Here is an 18,033-nt window from a genome sequence, read left to right on the forward strand (position 1 = left end):
TTTTTAAAAATATTTTATTTTATTTTATAATTATATAACATGTTTACTTAGTTCTAAACTCAAATTTATAAAATGAGGCAGATTCGAAGACATCTAGCTTTCATCACTATCTCTTCCACCACTGTTTTTGCTATTATCATCTACGGAAAAATCTCATCACACACAACAGATCCCCTTGTGCTGTCCCTTTGAGAGTCATGCCATCCCATCCTCTGGCAATCAGTGATCAGTTCCCTGTTCCTATAGTTTTGCCTTTTACAGAATATTATGTACATGGAATCATATGCTATGTAGTTTTTGGTGTCTTCCTTTCGTTTAGCAAAAATGCATCTGAAGTGCATCTATGTTGTTTAGGTACCAAACAACTTGTTTTTGATGCTGAGTAGTACCCCGTTGCTCGGGGGTGCCACACTGACCCAGTGAGGGACATCTGAGGTGTACCCAGCCAGCTGTTTTTGGATTGTCTCCTTTGACGTGGCCTAGTGAATTCAGCCCTTTCTAACTCTCCAAACCAAATGATGGTGATTTGTTCTTATGTTCTCAGGGGTCTTGGGCAACATCAAAATAATTAAATTTCATATCCCAGAAGCTGACAAAACATCTTTGAAAGGCAACATCTCCTTCATTCCTGTTTGCCTCTGAGTTGAGGTTCATCACATGTCCAAATGGCTGTTACCACTAGAGGTGACATACACTGTTTGGATACAGAGTTCTCAGCTTTTACTCGTATATTTCATGAACAAACTCCTTTTTATCACCTTTAAATGATTTTTAGAATGGCTCTGGCCTCTACTCTGGGCTCACCTACAGCCACAGCTTGAAGATCTTTAGTAACACAGAGCAGAATGAACCCCTGCCCTTATGTGTCCAACGCGTGTTAAACAGTCACCAGGAATAAGGCCCTGAGGATGTTTTCTGTTTAAGGGAGTTTCTTGAAAATAAACTTTTTACTTGGAAAAAAAAAAAAAAGGTCTTATCACTATTTCCATCCTTTCCCATTTCATTCCTTGATAACTTACATCTGTATTAACTCTGTCTCTCTGTCTCCGACTCTCTGTTTCTCTTCATTTATATACTACCCTCCCTCCTCACAGAACGAGTTTGAGATGGCTTAAGAAATGTTTAGAGGGTTACAAAAAAAAAATGTGAGGAAACTAGGGTAAAAAGAAGATAAAAGCAGGAAAAACCCATTTTGTAAAGTCTGATAAACTCTCTCTTAGAGATGGGCCACAATTCTGGCTCTGAGTTTCCTAGCAAGCCAATTCAAAGAGAAAAACAAGGTTAGTCCCATAATCCACATTGTCTGTAGAATGTAAAGATAGTGTATACACTCATACAAATACAACCACACGCGTCTGAGGCCTGACTGGTGTGGGTCTCACATCGGCACTGAGACCCACTGAAATTCCTTCAGTGAGTTTCATAAAACGATCATGTCATGATGTAGTTTCTCAGCAGCATCCTTGAGTCCCTTTGGCCATCGATCTTCTGCAGCAGCATCTCTCAAAGTACGGTCCAAGGATACCTGTATACAACTCATCTAAGGAGCCGTTCAAAATGCAAACTCCTTGGCCAGAGTAGACTGGAATTAGTCTTTTCAAACAAGATCCCAGCAGATTCTTACGCACTCTGAAGCTTGAGAGTTACCGCTTTAAGGCCCCCACAGTTTAGAGATCAAGATCGCCCCAGCCTTGGGCTCCACACAAGTACGCTGAGTCCAGCGGTGCCCCAGCAGTGACCAGCTGGAGTAGAACACTGTGCGGAATCTACCGGGTGGCCCAGAGTGTCTATGGGAGAAAAGCAGAAGAATGATGCGCTAATGTAGGTCTCTACCAAGAGCACCCTGACTTACCATGCTCCATTCGGTGTTAAACCATTTGGCCCCACAAGGCTTGAGGTGGCAAGATTGCTGGCTGGGGGGTCTCTCCAGGAAGGAACATTCATAAGGGTCCAGCACTTCGAAGGTGTCTGCATTCTTCCTAACACAAATCACTTCCCTCTGTTGGGTCCCACTCCCACACTCGACGGAACACTGGAGAAAGAAGCAAAGAAAGTGTCACACGATGGAAAGGAGACGAGAACTACTGTCCATCGAGGGACATTAGTGAGTGTTTTCTGTCATCAGTTCACTGAGGAAGAGCCCACGGGCACTGGAAAACATTTCTGGAGGAGCGGTTGCCCACAAATTCCAATTTTCTTAACAGTTCTGAGTCTAGAGTAGAGAGTGGGTACCCTGTTATCACAGCTTCAGGCTGTTGGTTGCTGAGATCCTGGTGCCCTCTGTGCTAAGTGTGAGATCATTTCCCCTTACACTCCCCACAGGAACATACCAGCCAGTCAAGTTGCCGGTTTCTGTCCAGTAGACTCGGACACCTGTCACTGTAAAATGATAAACTAACATTCTGGTTTATCTGCTGGTCCCTTAGTGGATGAACACTGGGGATGAATTAACTTCCCAGAGCCTGTATACCTGTGCATGAGGGCTAAGTTAAAATTCTTTGGGACATGAAAGCAGAGAAGATCTCAGATGTGGGACAATGTCCCTTATAGTAACCCCTCACCCCCCGTTCACAACTGGGTGGCCAGCAGGAAGCCTTTTACCACAGAGTCCAATTCTCTCACTTCCTAACCTGCTGCCAAAGCTTGTTGGGGTGTGTCCCCAAAAGCCAGTCAGATAATTACACATGTTGGTGCATTTTGTTAGTTTACAGAAATATGTATATACCTGGTCATGAATCTATTACTTTGTAAAATATTTTTTGGATTACTTCTTGATTAAAAATTTAAAAAGCTGTGATCTATATACTTTTAGAGACTTTAAAGATTCTACTACCTTTATGGAAAGCCTGTAACAACACCTATAGCTGAAAGTCTTAATATCAGCCTTGCTTCTGTAGGCAGACACAGGTCAAATAAAACAAGAAAAAAACCCTCACTTCTCTGCCCAAACACACATACACACACACACACACACACACACACACACACCCCCCAAGCTAAGAGACTGAATTACTCATACAGGGCATAATAAGCATCATCATTAGCAGTTTCCGTTTTATGCCTTCTTTTTTGCCATCTTCTAGACATCCAGGAAACCTTTTAGGTTTGTTTTTCCTATTTTCTTCTATGTCGGTTAGTTTAGTTAGTTCATTTATTTGTGCTGGCGGTTGAGTCCAATCTCAGCATCACAGGCAGACTGGATTCAATCTATGTGATTTGTACAGTGTGTATTATGATGTTTCAGACATGTGTTTTCTCTGGATGTGATCTTTCTCATCTGTGTATAACAATGCACATCATAACATGTTAGTTGATTATCGATTTGATGTACATTCGTGTTTTGTCCTTTTCTTTCAAGTGCTGCCAACAATGAAAGAATCTGAGGCAGGAGAGGGGCAGTGGCTTCCAGGCAAAGGAGGAGTGAGGGTGCACGTGAAAGGTCCAGATGATGGCAGGAGCAGAACGCGGAGCTGGAGTCAGGAGTCAGGGGGACTAGTCTAGGCAGCGTCAGTAAACAGTTCCATGTCTTTGGCCAAGACACAGCACTTTCCCAGGTCTCTATCATCTCACTTGCAAAGTGGGTTTGAAAACTTGATCTGAAAGACCCCTGACTGCTCTGAGGAGCTATGTCTGTGCTGAGTGTCTGGCAGAATAGCAGACTGCAAACCTTGACCAAAATCTGGAGTTATTTTATGCTATGTTTGGAAAGTCCTTGAAGACATTAGGAATTAAGGGACAATGAGCACATATCTCAGCCTCCTCTCACCCCAAATGCCCGGAAATGGCAGAATCTGTGTGTCTGGGAACAAGTGAATGGATGTGTGTGTGGGTGTGTATGTGTGTGCATGAGACAGTATTCAAAACAGGACAGGGTGGAAACAGGACAGAAATTATGAGGAATCTCTGAATGGTGAAAAGATAGATGGCACTAAATTAAAGCATAAAATTGTAGTCCAAAGCGCACACAGAGGAGGAGCCCTAGCCCAGAGGAAGCAGCTCAAGAGCTTCTGGCGAGAATGGTGGTGGCCACGTGGGTCTGAGGAGCAGGAGGGAGGCCTCCGGACAGTGAGAGAGTGGTCAGCTAAGATACTGGCCAGGAGCCTGACTGTGCCAAGGAAGAAGCGAAAGCATCTTCCCCTACTGGGAGCATTCCAGTCACAGGGGAAAAGTAAAGCCATTTTCAGATATTCAAGAACTCAGATAACTCATGGCTTAAGTTATCTGAGTCCTTATAAGAAAGACTTACTGGATTATGGTCTCTAACAAAATGAAAAAGAAACAGGAAGAAGACAGGATAGAAAAGCAGAAGTTGGCAAAGATACTTTTAATAAGAGCTCTTTTTAATAATGAATATGGGGTTTCTTTTGGGATGATGAAAATGTTATGGAATTAGGTAGTGGAGACGGTTGCACGGTTTTTTGTATTTTAAGAGGGTATTTTTTATGGTGTTTATGTGAATTATATTAAAGTAAAAATAACCTTTGGAGGGAAAGAGGCTATTTTAAAATCTAAATAAGTATTTTCTATAAAATTAATTAACATTAATATAGAGCTAAATCCAGATGGAATTAAGGAAGCCTGACCAGTATATATGTGTGGAAAGAGGAAAAAACCCAAGAAAACATGGCAATATAAAATGAAATAGAAAACAGAAAATCAGATGGCAGGAAAAAGTCCAAACATATAAGTGATTACAGTAAGTGTGAATGTTTAAAATTTAACTCTTAAAAAATAGAGACTTGCAGACTGGGTAAAAATAAAGACAAAAATAGTCCTACATACAAAATACATATCTTAAAAAATACATAAGACGTTGACAAAGGTATGCCGGGTGGAAATCAACAATGATAAGTAAGACAAAGTAATGCAAATATCAGATAAAATGTAACTCATGGAGAAAAGCATAGAGGACAAAGGTGATATGTAATGGGAATAAACGCTTCCTTGAGAGGTGATAGCAATTCTGCATGTTTCTACACCTAAAGAATTCCTGCAGCTGTACTTTGGTGGATCACTCTTCCAAGACCACTGCTCAGATGCCAGTAGAATAAATATGATCCAGACACACACGGACAGACAAGAAGGCTGTTTCTGATCACCAGAGACTATAAAAGACCCCTCAGAACTAAGGGCGAAGTAAACCCATAATCGACAAGGAAGAAAGGAAACATCTGGGCATGAAGAATAGACTGGGTGGAATACCTTATGAATAAGAGCTGGGCTCCTTTGCCTCCTGAGTGGAAAAGGCACCCTAAGTTCTACAGGTCTCATTCTCTCAGGCTGGCTTTCTCCACAAGCCTCAACATGGCCACCGCTGGTATCTGTGCTCACAACTTCCCAGGAAGTCTCTGCCCTTGAGTCCATGAGAGTCCCAGGGAAGAACTGTGTTTAGCTCAGCTTAGGTCACGTATCCATCTTGGACTAGTCACTATAACCAGGCCGGTGGGATGTTCAAGATGCCAACTCTCATCCAAACTATGTGGCAGGAAGGTACATTTATTTTTATATTGCGAAGTCAGTTAATGTTTAAGACATTAACTTTCAATAAATAAATATTTCATTTTTGGGGGGGATAATGTCAAATTCCCAGAGAAGGGAGGTGCCAATAGGTTCCGACATCCTTCTAAATTCAGAACCCGAACTCTGTTCACATTCTGTCAGGTTAGGACAACAGGGCAATAAATGCCATGTTTCTAATCTTAGCAGAAATAACAGCTGCCTTCACCAAGATTCACACTACTCTGTTCTCTGAGCTTAGGTCTAGAGTCAGTAAGAGGCCCACAAGTGAAATTGGTAGGCATGCGAGTTGAACTGCACTCCCTTATCCTCACTGCGTGTGAAGACTATTATGAGTTAATATTACAGTTTTCCATAGGACTCTTCCCCTTGCCTCAGTTCCCATGAATATCTGGCGTTCCATATATAGTCCACTTCTGAATTATCTTTGGAGTTTAGGTCCTAGGCGTTTTGTTACCAATGAAGAGATAGAAACAGCTGGCAGGAAAAATAATAAACGTGGAGAAAAGGAAACTAATATTTATTAAGTACTTCCCATGTCCCAAGCAATGGGTAACCTCCATATGTATAGCATCTCATGAAAACCTAATAATCACCGTAGGAAGTCAGTATTATTATCACATCTGGATGAGGAAACAGGCTCGGAGAGGTTGGCATATCTGCCCCCAGCCGGAGGAGTAAGCAGAGGCAAAGCTGGGACCAGTTACTCAGTATGTGTAACTCCGACATTCAGGGAAGCGTGGGCCATATTTGCAGTTTCTTTCTTCTTTTATTTTCTATATTTTACAGTTTGTATTATAAAACATTAAAGAAAAATTGAGAAGAAAACATTTCCCCATGTTGCTTATATAAACAAACTATACTTTGTAGTGGTTGAGATCATAGGGTTCATAGACTTTCAAATTGTTTTTCACTTGCCATTATATCCCATTCACTTTGCATGTCTTCCTAATTATCATTGCTACATAATATTCTAAGGAGTTATGACAGACCACACTATTCCTCACCGCCCTGCTGTCATGAACATCTCTGTTGAAAAGCCATTTTCTGCTGTTAATTATTTCCTTAAAATGAATCCCCAGGAGTGGGGTGACTGGGTTAAGGCAAATGAATATTTTTATGGTTTTTGAGTTTTATTGCCAAATTGCTTTCCAAAGGGGTTGTATCGATTTATAAGGACAAGGCAGTCTATTTTTTTTTTCGGAGTCTGTGTTTAAAGCTACTTAAAAGAAATAAAATCTACACGGAGCCAGAAGTCCTGATAATGTGTAAACCATGATCATCAGCCAAAAAGCCCTTGGAGAACCAGCCAGCCCTGGAAGCCAAATGCTAAGTGGCCCAAGAACTTGAAATACTTGATGATAATCATAACAGAAATAAGAGGGGATGATCTCTCCCACATTTTCTTAGGGGGTTCATGTTTAATTTTGGAACAGCGAGAAAAAATATTAATTGACCGATTAAGTCACTTTATTAAAGTATTCAGTATTATCTGTTCTTTATAATGAGCAGCCTAACTTTTTCTATTTCCGCTTCTTTTTTCCCCAGCTTTAGTGAAGTATAATTGACAAATAAATTGTGATATATCTAAATTGATGATTTGATACATGTATACCTTGTGAAAGGAATCTCACCATTGAGTTAATACACATTTACCTTTTTTTTTTGATGTGAACACTTAAGTTCTACTCTCTTAGCAAATTTCTATTATACGATAGTGTTATCAACAGTAGTCATCATGCTATAAGTTAGGTCTTCAGACTTTATTCATCTTATACCTGGAAGTTTTACCAACCCCTCTCCATTTCCCCAAGTCCCAGCCCCAGGAAAATCACCATTCTACTCTCTGTCTGAGTTTGGCTATTTTAATACCACATATAATGATTACATGCAGTATTCGTCTTTCTCTGGCTTATTTCACTTAGCATAATACCTTCCAGGTTCATCCAGGTTGTTGCAAATAGCAGGATTTCCCTTTTATTTAAGGTTAAAAAAATTTATATCATATTTTCTTATCCGTTCATCTGTCAGTGGACATCTAGGTTGTTTCCATACCTTGGCTACTGTGAATAATGCTGCTTTGAACATGGGAGTACAAGTATCTCTTTGAGATAATGATTTCTTTTCCGTTGGATATATACCCAGAAGTGGGATTGCTGGATTATATCTATTTCTGCTTCTGACACTCAGATACAGACAAAACTGGCTTTACTAACAATAATAGCAGCAGCAGAAGCTGTGACTTATTGTGTGTTTATTTTATGTCAGGCACTGCGCTACATACTTAATATATATTACTTCATTTCTTCTAAAAATAACCTTGTAAGGTGCTATCACTACTACCATTTTATAGACAAGGAAGCCATGCTAGACCATAAGCTCCCTGAGGGCAGAGATGTTTGTTTTGCTCATTGCTGTATCTCAAGTGCTTAGAAGAGCACATAGTAGGTGTTCAGTAAATACTGTTGACTAAATGGGGGTCCAAGAGCCTAAGCAGCTTCTTCAGGGACACGGGGAGCGCACCTGGGATACAAACCCGGGACGCATCAGGTCCCGGTTGCTAACCCGTTCTCTGTGCTGCCTCTTACCAGGGACAGGCAGATGCACCCAGTTCCGCCCACTCACCTGACTCCAGCTCCCAGCAAACCACTCCACCTTGCCCGTGCAGGGCCCGTTGTCACACGGGGTGGCCTCTGCTGGCCGGTTGTTCCCACAGCCCTCCAGGGGCAAGCTGCTGACATGGTTGGTCATGCATACCACCGAGCGTGTCCGCACCCCGGCCCCGCACTCCGCTGAGCACTGCGAGACAGAAGACGGGCATGTTAGAAGGGAAGCCTCTCTCCCAGGTTCTAAAGCCACTTTCAAATGATGTGAAGGAGGACCGAACACCTCACTTCCCTACTAGCTCTTTCCCCTAGAGGTCTCTGACCACTTCTCATGCATGCCATATGGGGTATCAGTATGGCACGTCCCCCATCTTAGATTTTCTGAAACAGTCTCGTTCCCAATATCCTGCCCCATTGTTGTGATTAATATGCTTACGCTTGTCAGATGATCTGTCTCGGCTTTTGCTTTTGAAAATATATTCAGCAGCAGAAGAATGAGAGCATGAAAACTTGGGCATATGCCTACCTGCTGGTAGTGAGTCTGGTTTGGTCTGAGGAAGAAGGGGAACTGACATCTGTCACCTCAACACCGTTGCTTGATATTAAGGCTGACAGTTCCAGTCTCTGTAGGCCACAGCTGTGACAGTATGCCAGGAGGCAGCCTGGCCTGGGAACCAGCCACATCACTGTTAATATCCCTACCAGCTGAGTGGCCTGGGCAAGTGACCCAGATCTTCACACTTCTGTCATGCTTATCTACACAACCGGCATAGGAACACATTCCTGGCAGGATTATAGGTAATGGATGACAGGTAGAGAGCAAGTACTCAATGAATGCATAGGACAGATGATCAATAATGTATGAGGGGCTCTGAAGGGTCAAGGCCTGCATCCCCATTCTAAGATAGAGAAAATGAGGCTCACAGGGATAAGGACTTCACCCAAAGACACATAACTGTTCGTGATTTCGTCACTACAGTCTCACTCTGTCCTCACCCAGGACACAGTAAACACATGCTTGAGTCACACCTGGAAGCTCCAAGAGCATTTCCCATCTATCTTGAAAGCTTTGGAATGCTGCCTCATTTTGGTTCTCATCCTATATTTTCAGGACATCTTCGTGTGGGTGTCCCACAGACACCTCATGTCCAACAGGTGAAACAATGGGACATCACCTTCACCATGATGCCTATTCCTCCTCTGTATTTTCCAATATGTGTTCAAATCTATACCTGGATTCAAAATTGACTGCTCTTCTGCCTTCTGGCTTCCCAAATCTAGCCAGCCACCAGGTCTTGTAGATTCTAGTTTAACCACATTTCTCTTATCTGTCTTGTCCCTCTGCTTATGGTTTCTGGCACCACTGACATCCTTCTCATGAACTGTGGCCGCAGCTTCTCACTCAGCTTCACCAGCTTTCCGAGTCGCTGGGCTTCCAGGGGCTGGGAGCTCTGTGCTGAAATCCCTCTGAGCCTGTTCCATTCCTAACAACATTCACTTATGGAGTTCCCCAACCGACATTGAAGGTTTCCTAAAATACGGCCCCAGTCAACCTATCATTCCATCCTATACACCTCACGCTGGACAAGGTCAGGGTCCACTACTTCCTGACCACATGACATGTTCCCAGCGCCTTGTCCGTGCCATTTTCTCTGCCCAGAGTGCTCTTTCCCTTCACCAGGACACATCAAAATCTTTTCAGCTCAGCTCAAATATCATCTCCTCCGTGAAAGCTCTCTCGATTGCCTAACTCAATATGCTCTTCCCAGCTTCAGAATTCTCGTGACACTCTGTGTTCCGCTGTCTGCCTTTGCATTGTGGTTATTGGTGTCCCTTCTATTTTGTTTTCTTTATAAAGGTAAGCTCAGTATGGGCAGGGACTATTAAATCATCTTTAATTCCTTCTCAGTCAGTACCTTAGATATCCATGGCAAAGCCATGAATATCAGCTGAATAAATGAATATAGACTTGGGCCCTCCCTTGCTTATTTCTCTGCTCTCATCAGCACCTACCGATTCTGAAAGTGCCCCTTTATGTGACAACTAAAGCCCTTCTAAGGGTTTCTGCTGGGTCTTTTCTTAAAAACAAAGTCGATGTTTGCTTTCCACCAACATCACCAATTTTAAAAGTAAATAAAATCAATTTAATTTTAAATAAAATTTGAGAAAAGGAAAAATAATACTCACAATCTGGTTTACTTATCAAAATTCCTACTTGTTTTTGTAACTTGCTGTCTAGTCTTGTAAAATCACAGCCCAGGATGAGCGATCTCACATTTCCATGACCACTGCTAAGCCGAGCCTGACTCTTCAGCAAAGGGAACTCTCTGGAGCAAAAAGCTTGAAGGGGGTTAGAACATGCCACCCCCAAAATATGCTCCTTTGCTATAATGATTGTTTTGAGCCGAAGGCAACTGAAAAACAGCAGATGCAGGAAAAGCTCTCAGATTTTCCTTTTCTTGCCTAAAAGCAGGGCATAAATTTCCCGTGAGAAAGGTGCTCTTCCAGTTCCAGGGAGAAGAGAAAATTCTTATCGGCGATGGGGAGTCAATGCCAAGATGAGTCTGCACAAACAAACTTTACTAAAAGAATGCTTATCTTCCTTTAGTTTCTTCCACACATTTCTTAGCCACTTTCCTACAATTTACTGTCCCTAGAAGCCCAAACCCCTTTCCTTTGTCTAGCGACTGCTTCGTACTTTATCACCCTTTTAAAAAATGGTATATAAGCCCTTGAGCGTAACTGCTTCTTTGGGATTTTTCACTTCTTTCCTATGAAGCGCCCCCTGTGCCATGTAAAACAATTAACATCGAATAAAACTTGTATGCTTTTCTCCGGTTAACTTGGCTTTATTATTTGTCAGCTTATTTGCTGGCCTCCATTACAGAGCCTAAGAAGGTAGAGGAAAAGTTTTTTCCCTTCTACAGGCTCACAAATACTTTTCACTTAATCTGCATTGTTACTAGAAATCTGAGACAATGAATCAGTCTCTCAGGTTAAAAAAAATCTGTTGTTACTATAATTAAAATAATTCAATTACTAAACTTTTTATTCGTTTGCTTGTTTCAGCCATGTATTACCTAGTCTCTTTTCTAACTTTAAAACTCAAGATATTTAAGTTCTCCTAAAGAATACAAGGTAAATCACGTCTAAGTTATCTTCAGGAACCCTTATAGCTGCTGGTGGGACTGCAAATTGGTACAGCCACTATGGAAAACAGTGTGGACTTTCCTCGAAAAACTAAGAATATGACCCAGCAATCCATCTTCCGGGTATCTACCCCCCAAAACTCGAAAATATCCTCACAGATAAATGCAGCATTATTCACTGCAGCATTATTCACTGTGGCTAAGACATGGAAACAACTGAAGTATCCTTCAATAGATGATTGGGTAAAGAAAATGTGGTACATATATATGATGGAATATTACTCAGCCATAAGAAAAGATGAAATACTGCCATTTGCGACAATATAGATAGATCTTGAGATAATTATGCTAAGAGAAATAAGTCAGGTAAAAAGTTGAGAACCATATGATTTCACTCATATGTGGGATTTAAAACTGAAAGCGACAAATAAACATGACAAACAGACTCACGGACCCGGACAGTGAATTAATCGTTATCAGAGGGAAGGGGGTGGGCGGTCAGGTAGTTAAGGGTAAAGGGGGTCAAATATTTGGTGACAAAAGGAAATTTAACTTTAGGTGGTGAACACACAATGCAATATACATATGGCATATTATTGAATTGTACACTTGAAGCCTATTTGATTTTATTGACCAATGTGACCTCAATGATTTTAATTAAAAAAGAAATCTGTTATGTTTGTGTTTTAAACCCTAAGAATATTTCTTTCTAGGTAACTCCATTTGACTCATTAACTTAATTTTCTGCTTTCCAAGCCAAGTAATATACATGCATCTTGGGGAAGTTTTCCCATATCCCCATGTACTTAATTTAAAAGAGAAATGTTAAAGATCAAGCCGTAACCCAGTGAAAGAACATTATAAGGATGAGCCCTGCAGAGATTATACCAACTGCAGTGAATAGCACAACAAATTTTAACTGACAGGTGCTCGCCACACAAGACCTGGCCCAGGAAGCCTGTCAGTGGAAATGGGAGAATGAGGGGTTCCTACCAGACAGGAGAGACTAACCTTCAAAGTGAGGCACCAAAACACACACACTCACTGTCCCTGAAGGATGTGCCTAAAAAAGAAGGATCTGACTCCTAACTGAACTCTGGGCAGATAAAACAAACACAGTGATGCATGAAATTCCCAAGCAACCCTCTGGCGAGGACTCCCTGCTCACTCCAGCACAGTTAAATGCTAAACTTGGCCCAATTGGTCCCTGAGGGACTATGAGGCTCTAATGACTATTCCTGAACTTCAGTTTTATGCATCATCTTCATTATTAAAAAAAACCCTCAATATCTTTACTCTTGGAAAAAATAAATGATGCCTAGTCTGATAAAGCCCACCCTCAATTAAAAGTAGCCAAAGGATGTTTTTAAGGTGAGTCATCAAGTCAGAAAAACTATTCATATAGCCCTTAGAAGTTTAAGAGAAGATTCAGATTGAGTTTACAACTTCAATTCATTTAGGTAGAGATCAATTAATTGTAAAGGGCAACAGGACACTCTTTTGGTATTTCTGGCACCAATTCCAATGTTGGGGGTGGGTACGGTGGTTCCCCACCAACAAACAAGTCTCAAGTCACAGCTGGGAGTCCTACAATTCAACTCAATTCTGACACTATTTACCTAGAGATAGCATCGGATTCCAAAGGTTAAGGGATCAGTCCTACGAGACTGTCCCCCGCACTCCCAACTTCAGCAGCCAATCACAAGACCAGGTTACTACCTGTACTTCAGACTAACTGGCTAAAATCAGAGATTCCCAAGATCCCCAACTTGTGTTCGATTAATTTGCTAGAGCGGGTCATAGAACTCAGAGAAGTATTTTACTGGTTTGTTATAAGAGAATATATAACTCAGGAACAGCCAGATGGAAGAGATGCAAACAGGAAAGTATGCGGAAAAGGATACGGAGCTTCCATGCCCTCTCCAGGGTTACTCTTCTCTCTTGCTCTCCACATGTTCATCAACGCAGAGGCTCTCCGAACCCCATCGTTTGGGTTTTGATGGAGGCTTCATGACATAGGCATGATTGATTAAATCATTGGCCATCGGCGATTGAGGCAACTTCCAGCCCCTCTCCCCTTCCTGGAGGTCTGAGGGTAGGATTGAAAGTTCCAACCCTCTAATCACACTGTTGGTGCCTTTGGCAACCAGCCCTTATTCTTACTTACTTTACAAAAGTCACCTCGTTAACACAATAAAGGACACTTTTATCACTTTCAATATTTAGGAAATTCTAAGGGTTTTGGGAGCTGTGAGCCAGGAACTGTATTTCTTATAAATCACAATATCACAGATACACTCTGGATCCTTAAGTGTTTGTAACCTTTAATCTCATTTTCTCTCATCTCTCCCACTTGAACTCCTGAAATGGAAGCTGTGTCTCATTCATGCCTAGCTTGTAAGAGGTGCTCAATACATGTTTATGCTAAAAATTGCATTGTTCAGACTAAAGCTTAACAGCGTTGATTTTTATACAAAGCCACTATTAACACGTGGAAGACTGCTGTCAGCTGGTCATTCCTGGGGACCGAACGTTTCTTAAGGCCAACTGATGGCTGGAAGGCCCAGTGTTGACATGAAGCCAAAGAAGTTTGAAGCAGCCCACAGGAAGCCCTCCCCAGTGTGCCAGCCTCATCTAGGTCGTGGTTTCGAATGTTATCCCTTAATGTTCACTCAGCAATGTTACTAACGAGGAAACAGGGTCAGCAAGTCAGCGGCTTCCTCAAGGACCAATAAGAAGTCCTTGAATTGCAAAAGAATTGCCAAAGGCAATTCACCTTCCTGAAACCCAACAGGAACGCCTCCCCCACCCTCCCAACACACACTCATCTGCTCTATAGTAATCATGAACATTCAGTCATACTGATCTATTCTGGTGGTGGATAAATCAAAATTACTTACTTACATCATGGCATTGAACTTACATGGCTTAAAATACCTTTTCCAAAAAAGAACAAAAAAGTCTTCTGAAGAGAAGAAAAAGTGCTCATCCTTTGCTCTATTTGGAATTTTAAAACAGGGGTTAGATCCAGCAAGTACCAATGTTAAAATACAAGGCAAATTTACACTAAAGGGAAATTTACAAGTCTTTATTGAAGGGGAAATAGCTCGTGTGGAATTCCTTGTAAATCTACATGTAGAGTTTTACTGTTCTAAATAAATCAGGGAGAAACAAAGAGGAATAAATCATCGCAGTCCCCACCCCCATACCCACAAAGTTGTTTTTTTTTTCCTTTGTACATGGGACATTCTTTTTCGGAGAGTGGCAAATGTAGAGATGGAATTAAAAAACGGTAAAGAATCAGTGCCATAAAAGCACTCTCAGTTGCTGCGTGGGAGACTCTAAGCTGAAATAATCTTTCTGGAGAGAAATATGCCAAAATGTGTCAAGAATTCTAAAAGAATTCTCAACATTTGGCCAAATAATTCTGCTTCTTAAACACTATTTTAGCGAAACAAAAAGAAAGATGCATATAAAAATTTACACATAAGGATATTTACTGAATTATTATTTAAAATAGTAAAAAATTAGAAAAAAAATCCCCAAACATTTAGAAATAGGGGATTGGTTCGATGAAAATCGTCATACAATAGCTTATTCTAATTAAAAATCATGCTTTAAAGGTTTTTAATACCATTAAAATGTTCACGAAACGTAAGTGAAAAAAAGCAGGTTACCAAATTATGCATATATTATAATTTATACCCTTAAACTATATGAGTACAAAAAAGCTATGTATGCAAAGGATTATGAGTAGAAAAAGGTTTGGCAGTGTAGCTTTAAAATCTTAAATTGTTATCTTCTAGTGAAGAGATTATAAGTATACTTTTCTGATTCTTCTCATATTTTTTTATAACAGTATGTCAGTATATGTTACTTTATAAGCAGAAAAATGAACATTATTTTCAAAAGCATCTTTCTGATATAAAAAGAAAAGCCCAGCATTATTGTTTTTATTTATCTGCTTACACACTAAATTCGGCAAGTTTTCCATGAATACGAATGAGTTCTGGGACAGCTAGAAATCCAGAAACACAAAAGAATTCGTTGAAGGAACTAGGAATGTTTAGCCTGGAGAAGTGGAAGGGGTTCCCCAATATGTGTGTGTCTGTAGTGTGAGGAGAGTGTACTCTGCTTTTCTACGGGACACGGAAGGAGTTGGCAAGAAATAAATACTGGTTCAATGTGAAAGGAAACCTCCTGACACCGCGGGTTGTTCAAGAAATAGATGTCACTGTCTCAACGCACAGACTCTCTGACAAAGGAATCTGACCTACGTCAGGGGTGCTGCCAGAGTGACTTCGGAAACACCTCCCAGCACTGTTCCCACAATGTCAGGAGCTGATGTCTCTGCCGGGAGGCTGGGAAAAGTGAGGACATGCAAACAGAACCGGTTGTGCTCTGCTGGACTCGGCTTTAGGGGCAGAAGTCGGAGTCAACTGGACACTTTTAGATGGGCACCCATTTTCCCTTTGTTTGCCTTTGGTTAGCATCTTCCTGATGGCTAACTGGGAGGCGTTTAGAGCCCCTCCTGGGACTGAAGTCACGGTCAGTTGCTCATCCTAAGAGTTCGCTGTTTGTGCCAAAGGCTCTCTCTCTGGGGACTGTCTCGGACTAAGGGGCAGGGGCTGTGTGTGCGAGGTGTCAGGAAAACACAAGAAGATGAATCATTTGGTGACACTCTCCAGGATGATCTCTGAATGTGGAGTGAAGCCTGCATTTGCAGCTTTGTTCTTCATTTCTTCTCAGGAACATTCCCACTGACGTGGATTCTTATCACGGTGAGAAGGAGGAAACGAAGGCTCACTTTACACGGTGGAGAGAGTGGAAACCCATGTGAACACTCAAGGGCGATGTTCAGAATACTCAACAACTGGTCCATGGTGGGCACTGACCAGTCAGAACGGATGCCGGCCAACTGGAATCAAGCAACGGGTGGATGGGCCCAAATCTTCTGACGTGTAAAGTTTACTCCCCCATGCTCGAGACATCTCACTGTTGTTCACAACACAACGGGGTGTGGGGTAGGGGGGAGCCACCAACCCAGCAATGTCTCCTAAGATTCCATAAACGTGGCTGATTTCCTCTATTCGTGGACCCGCGGACTCGACACCTCTGGGAACCCCTGACAAATGCAGGATCTGGGTCCACCCCACACCTGCTGACTCAGATTCAGTGCTGAAACCAGGTTCCCAGATAATTTGTAGGCACATTACAGTTTGGAAGAACCGTGGATTTTCTGATACAGAAACGGTGCAGACATGTCCTAACTGAGAAAAAGGCCCTCAGGACAGAGACAGCCAGTCATGTCCACACCTCAGTTAAACTTCCAGAGCCATCTGGAGAAACCATAAATCCGGAAACTGTTGGTTGGATGCCAGCCAGCTGTCCTGGGTGGAGCGCCCTCGCTGGCCCCGCCCACTGCTGGCCAATCAGTGGCCGCCGCAGGAAAAGCACCGCAAAGTTCATTATCTCCTTCCTCCGCCCCAAGGTACGTGCTTTAATTTTTGCTTCGTTATTTATTTATTTTTTTTTACCCCTTAAACTATCCTTTTATTTTTATTGTGGTAATATGTACATAATGTAAAATTTACCATTTTACCCATTTTTAAGTACAATCCAGTGGCATTAAATACATCCATACTGTTGTTCAGCCATCACTACCATCTATCTCCAGAATCTTCTTATATAAATTCTACTTTTGTCTTTGATCGATGAACTCAGTCTCATTGGTTTCCCTCCTACATGGGTAACTGGTGGGCTAATTAACTATACATGTCTTTGAGTTAACCTCTGACACCTGACACCAGCCACCAAGGGAGGCCAGGCTGCTGGGGAGAAGAGAGTGTGTGAAATGTTTTGAGTTAGTAAAGAGCAGGGATGGAAACCTTTTATATGTTAGGCACTCACAAAACATGTGGAGGTGTGATGTAATTATTCGCTTTACCTAGTATTTCATTATTTACTATTACGTGGCATGCTAAGGAGAATGAAACTAACTTTGTCACACCCAACTCCTCAATCTTGGGGCCCCTCCGTCTTCATATGAGGATAGAAAGCCTGCGATAGTTCTCCCCAGTCAGAAATGACGTTTGGGATTCTCAGCTAGTGATTCATACTTGTGTGGTTTTGGGGCACCTCGTGACACATGGCTCCTGCCCATCAGCCCAGCAGACCTCGGTCCCCAGCTCTAGAAAACCCACTCTGCGTGCTCACCCTTTCACTCCACTCGGTGAGGAACCAGCTCTTCGCACAGGGTCCCATGTCACAGTTCTCGATGTCATTTGGCCGGAGCTTCATGTTGCATTCCTCATCATCCACCACATCTCCGATGTTGCTCACACACTTCACATCTCGGGTCCTCTGTCCCACTCCGCAGGGCACTGAGCACTAAAACACAGCGAGCTTATGTCAGCGGCATGGGCAGCGTTAGCTCTGGGTGACTCTCCAGTTATGGCGCCCTCATCCTTGTTACCTGCCACCTGAACAGAGGGCTGTGGTAGGACACCCCTGTGTTGTTGGATCTCCTGCAATGCGGCGCTACCTGGGGAGGAGCCCAGCCTTGAAAACATCACAAACTTTTTCTCTAAGATCTTCTTAGATATCTTGACTACTCTGTTTCTCTGAGCCTCAGTTCTGTCATCTACGAAATGGGAGAGCAAGATTGGAAGGAGTTGGCTCTACCGGCATTTGCCAACCTTCACTCCACCATGACACGTGAGAGAAATGAGACCTGTATGCACACGGCTCCCATGGGCTCC

At 42.2% G+C, this 18,033-nt stretch overlaps 1 protein-coding gene across 1 annotated transcript in view; it reads right to left on the minus strand.

The window, feature by feature from the left end:
* The window catches only part of THSD4 (thrombospondin type 1 domain containing 4), a 549,795-nt gene that overhangs the window by 8,424 nt on the left and 523,338 nt on the right, over nt 1–18,033 (minus strand). The window contains exons 14-17 of the mRNA XM_039856496.1: nt 17,755–17,915; nt 17,489–17,662; nt 8,143–8,316; nt 1,853–2,032 (exon numbers count right to left, since the gene is read on the minus strand). Of these exons, the coding sequence (XP_039712430.1) occupies nt 1,853–2,032; nt 8,143–8,316; nt 17,489–17,662; nt 17,755–17,915 (689 nt within the window). The remainder of the gene's footprint in view (nt 1–1,852; nt 2,033–8,142; nt 8,317–17,488; nt 17,663–17,754; nt 17,916–18,033) is intronic.

Source organism: Pteropus medius, unplaced genomic scaffold (assembly GCF_902729225.1).
Source record: "Pteropus medius unplaced genomic scaffold, Ma_sr-lr_union100, whole genome shotgun sequence".
Lineage (NCBI taxonomy): Eukaryota > Metazoa > Chordata > Mammalia > Chiroptera > Pteropodidae > Pteropus > Pteropus medius.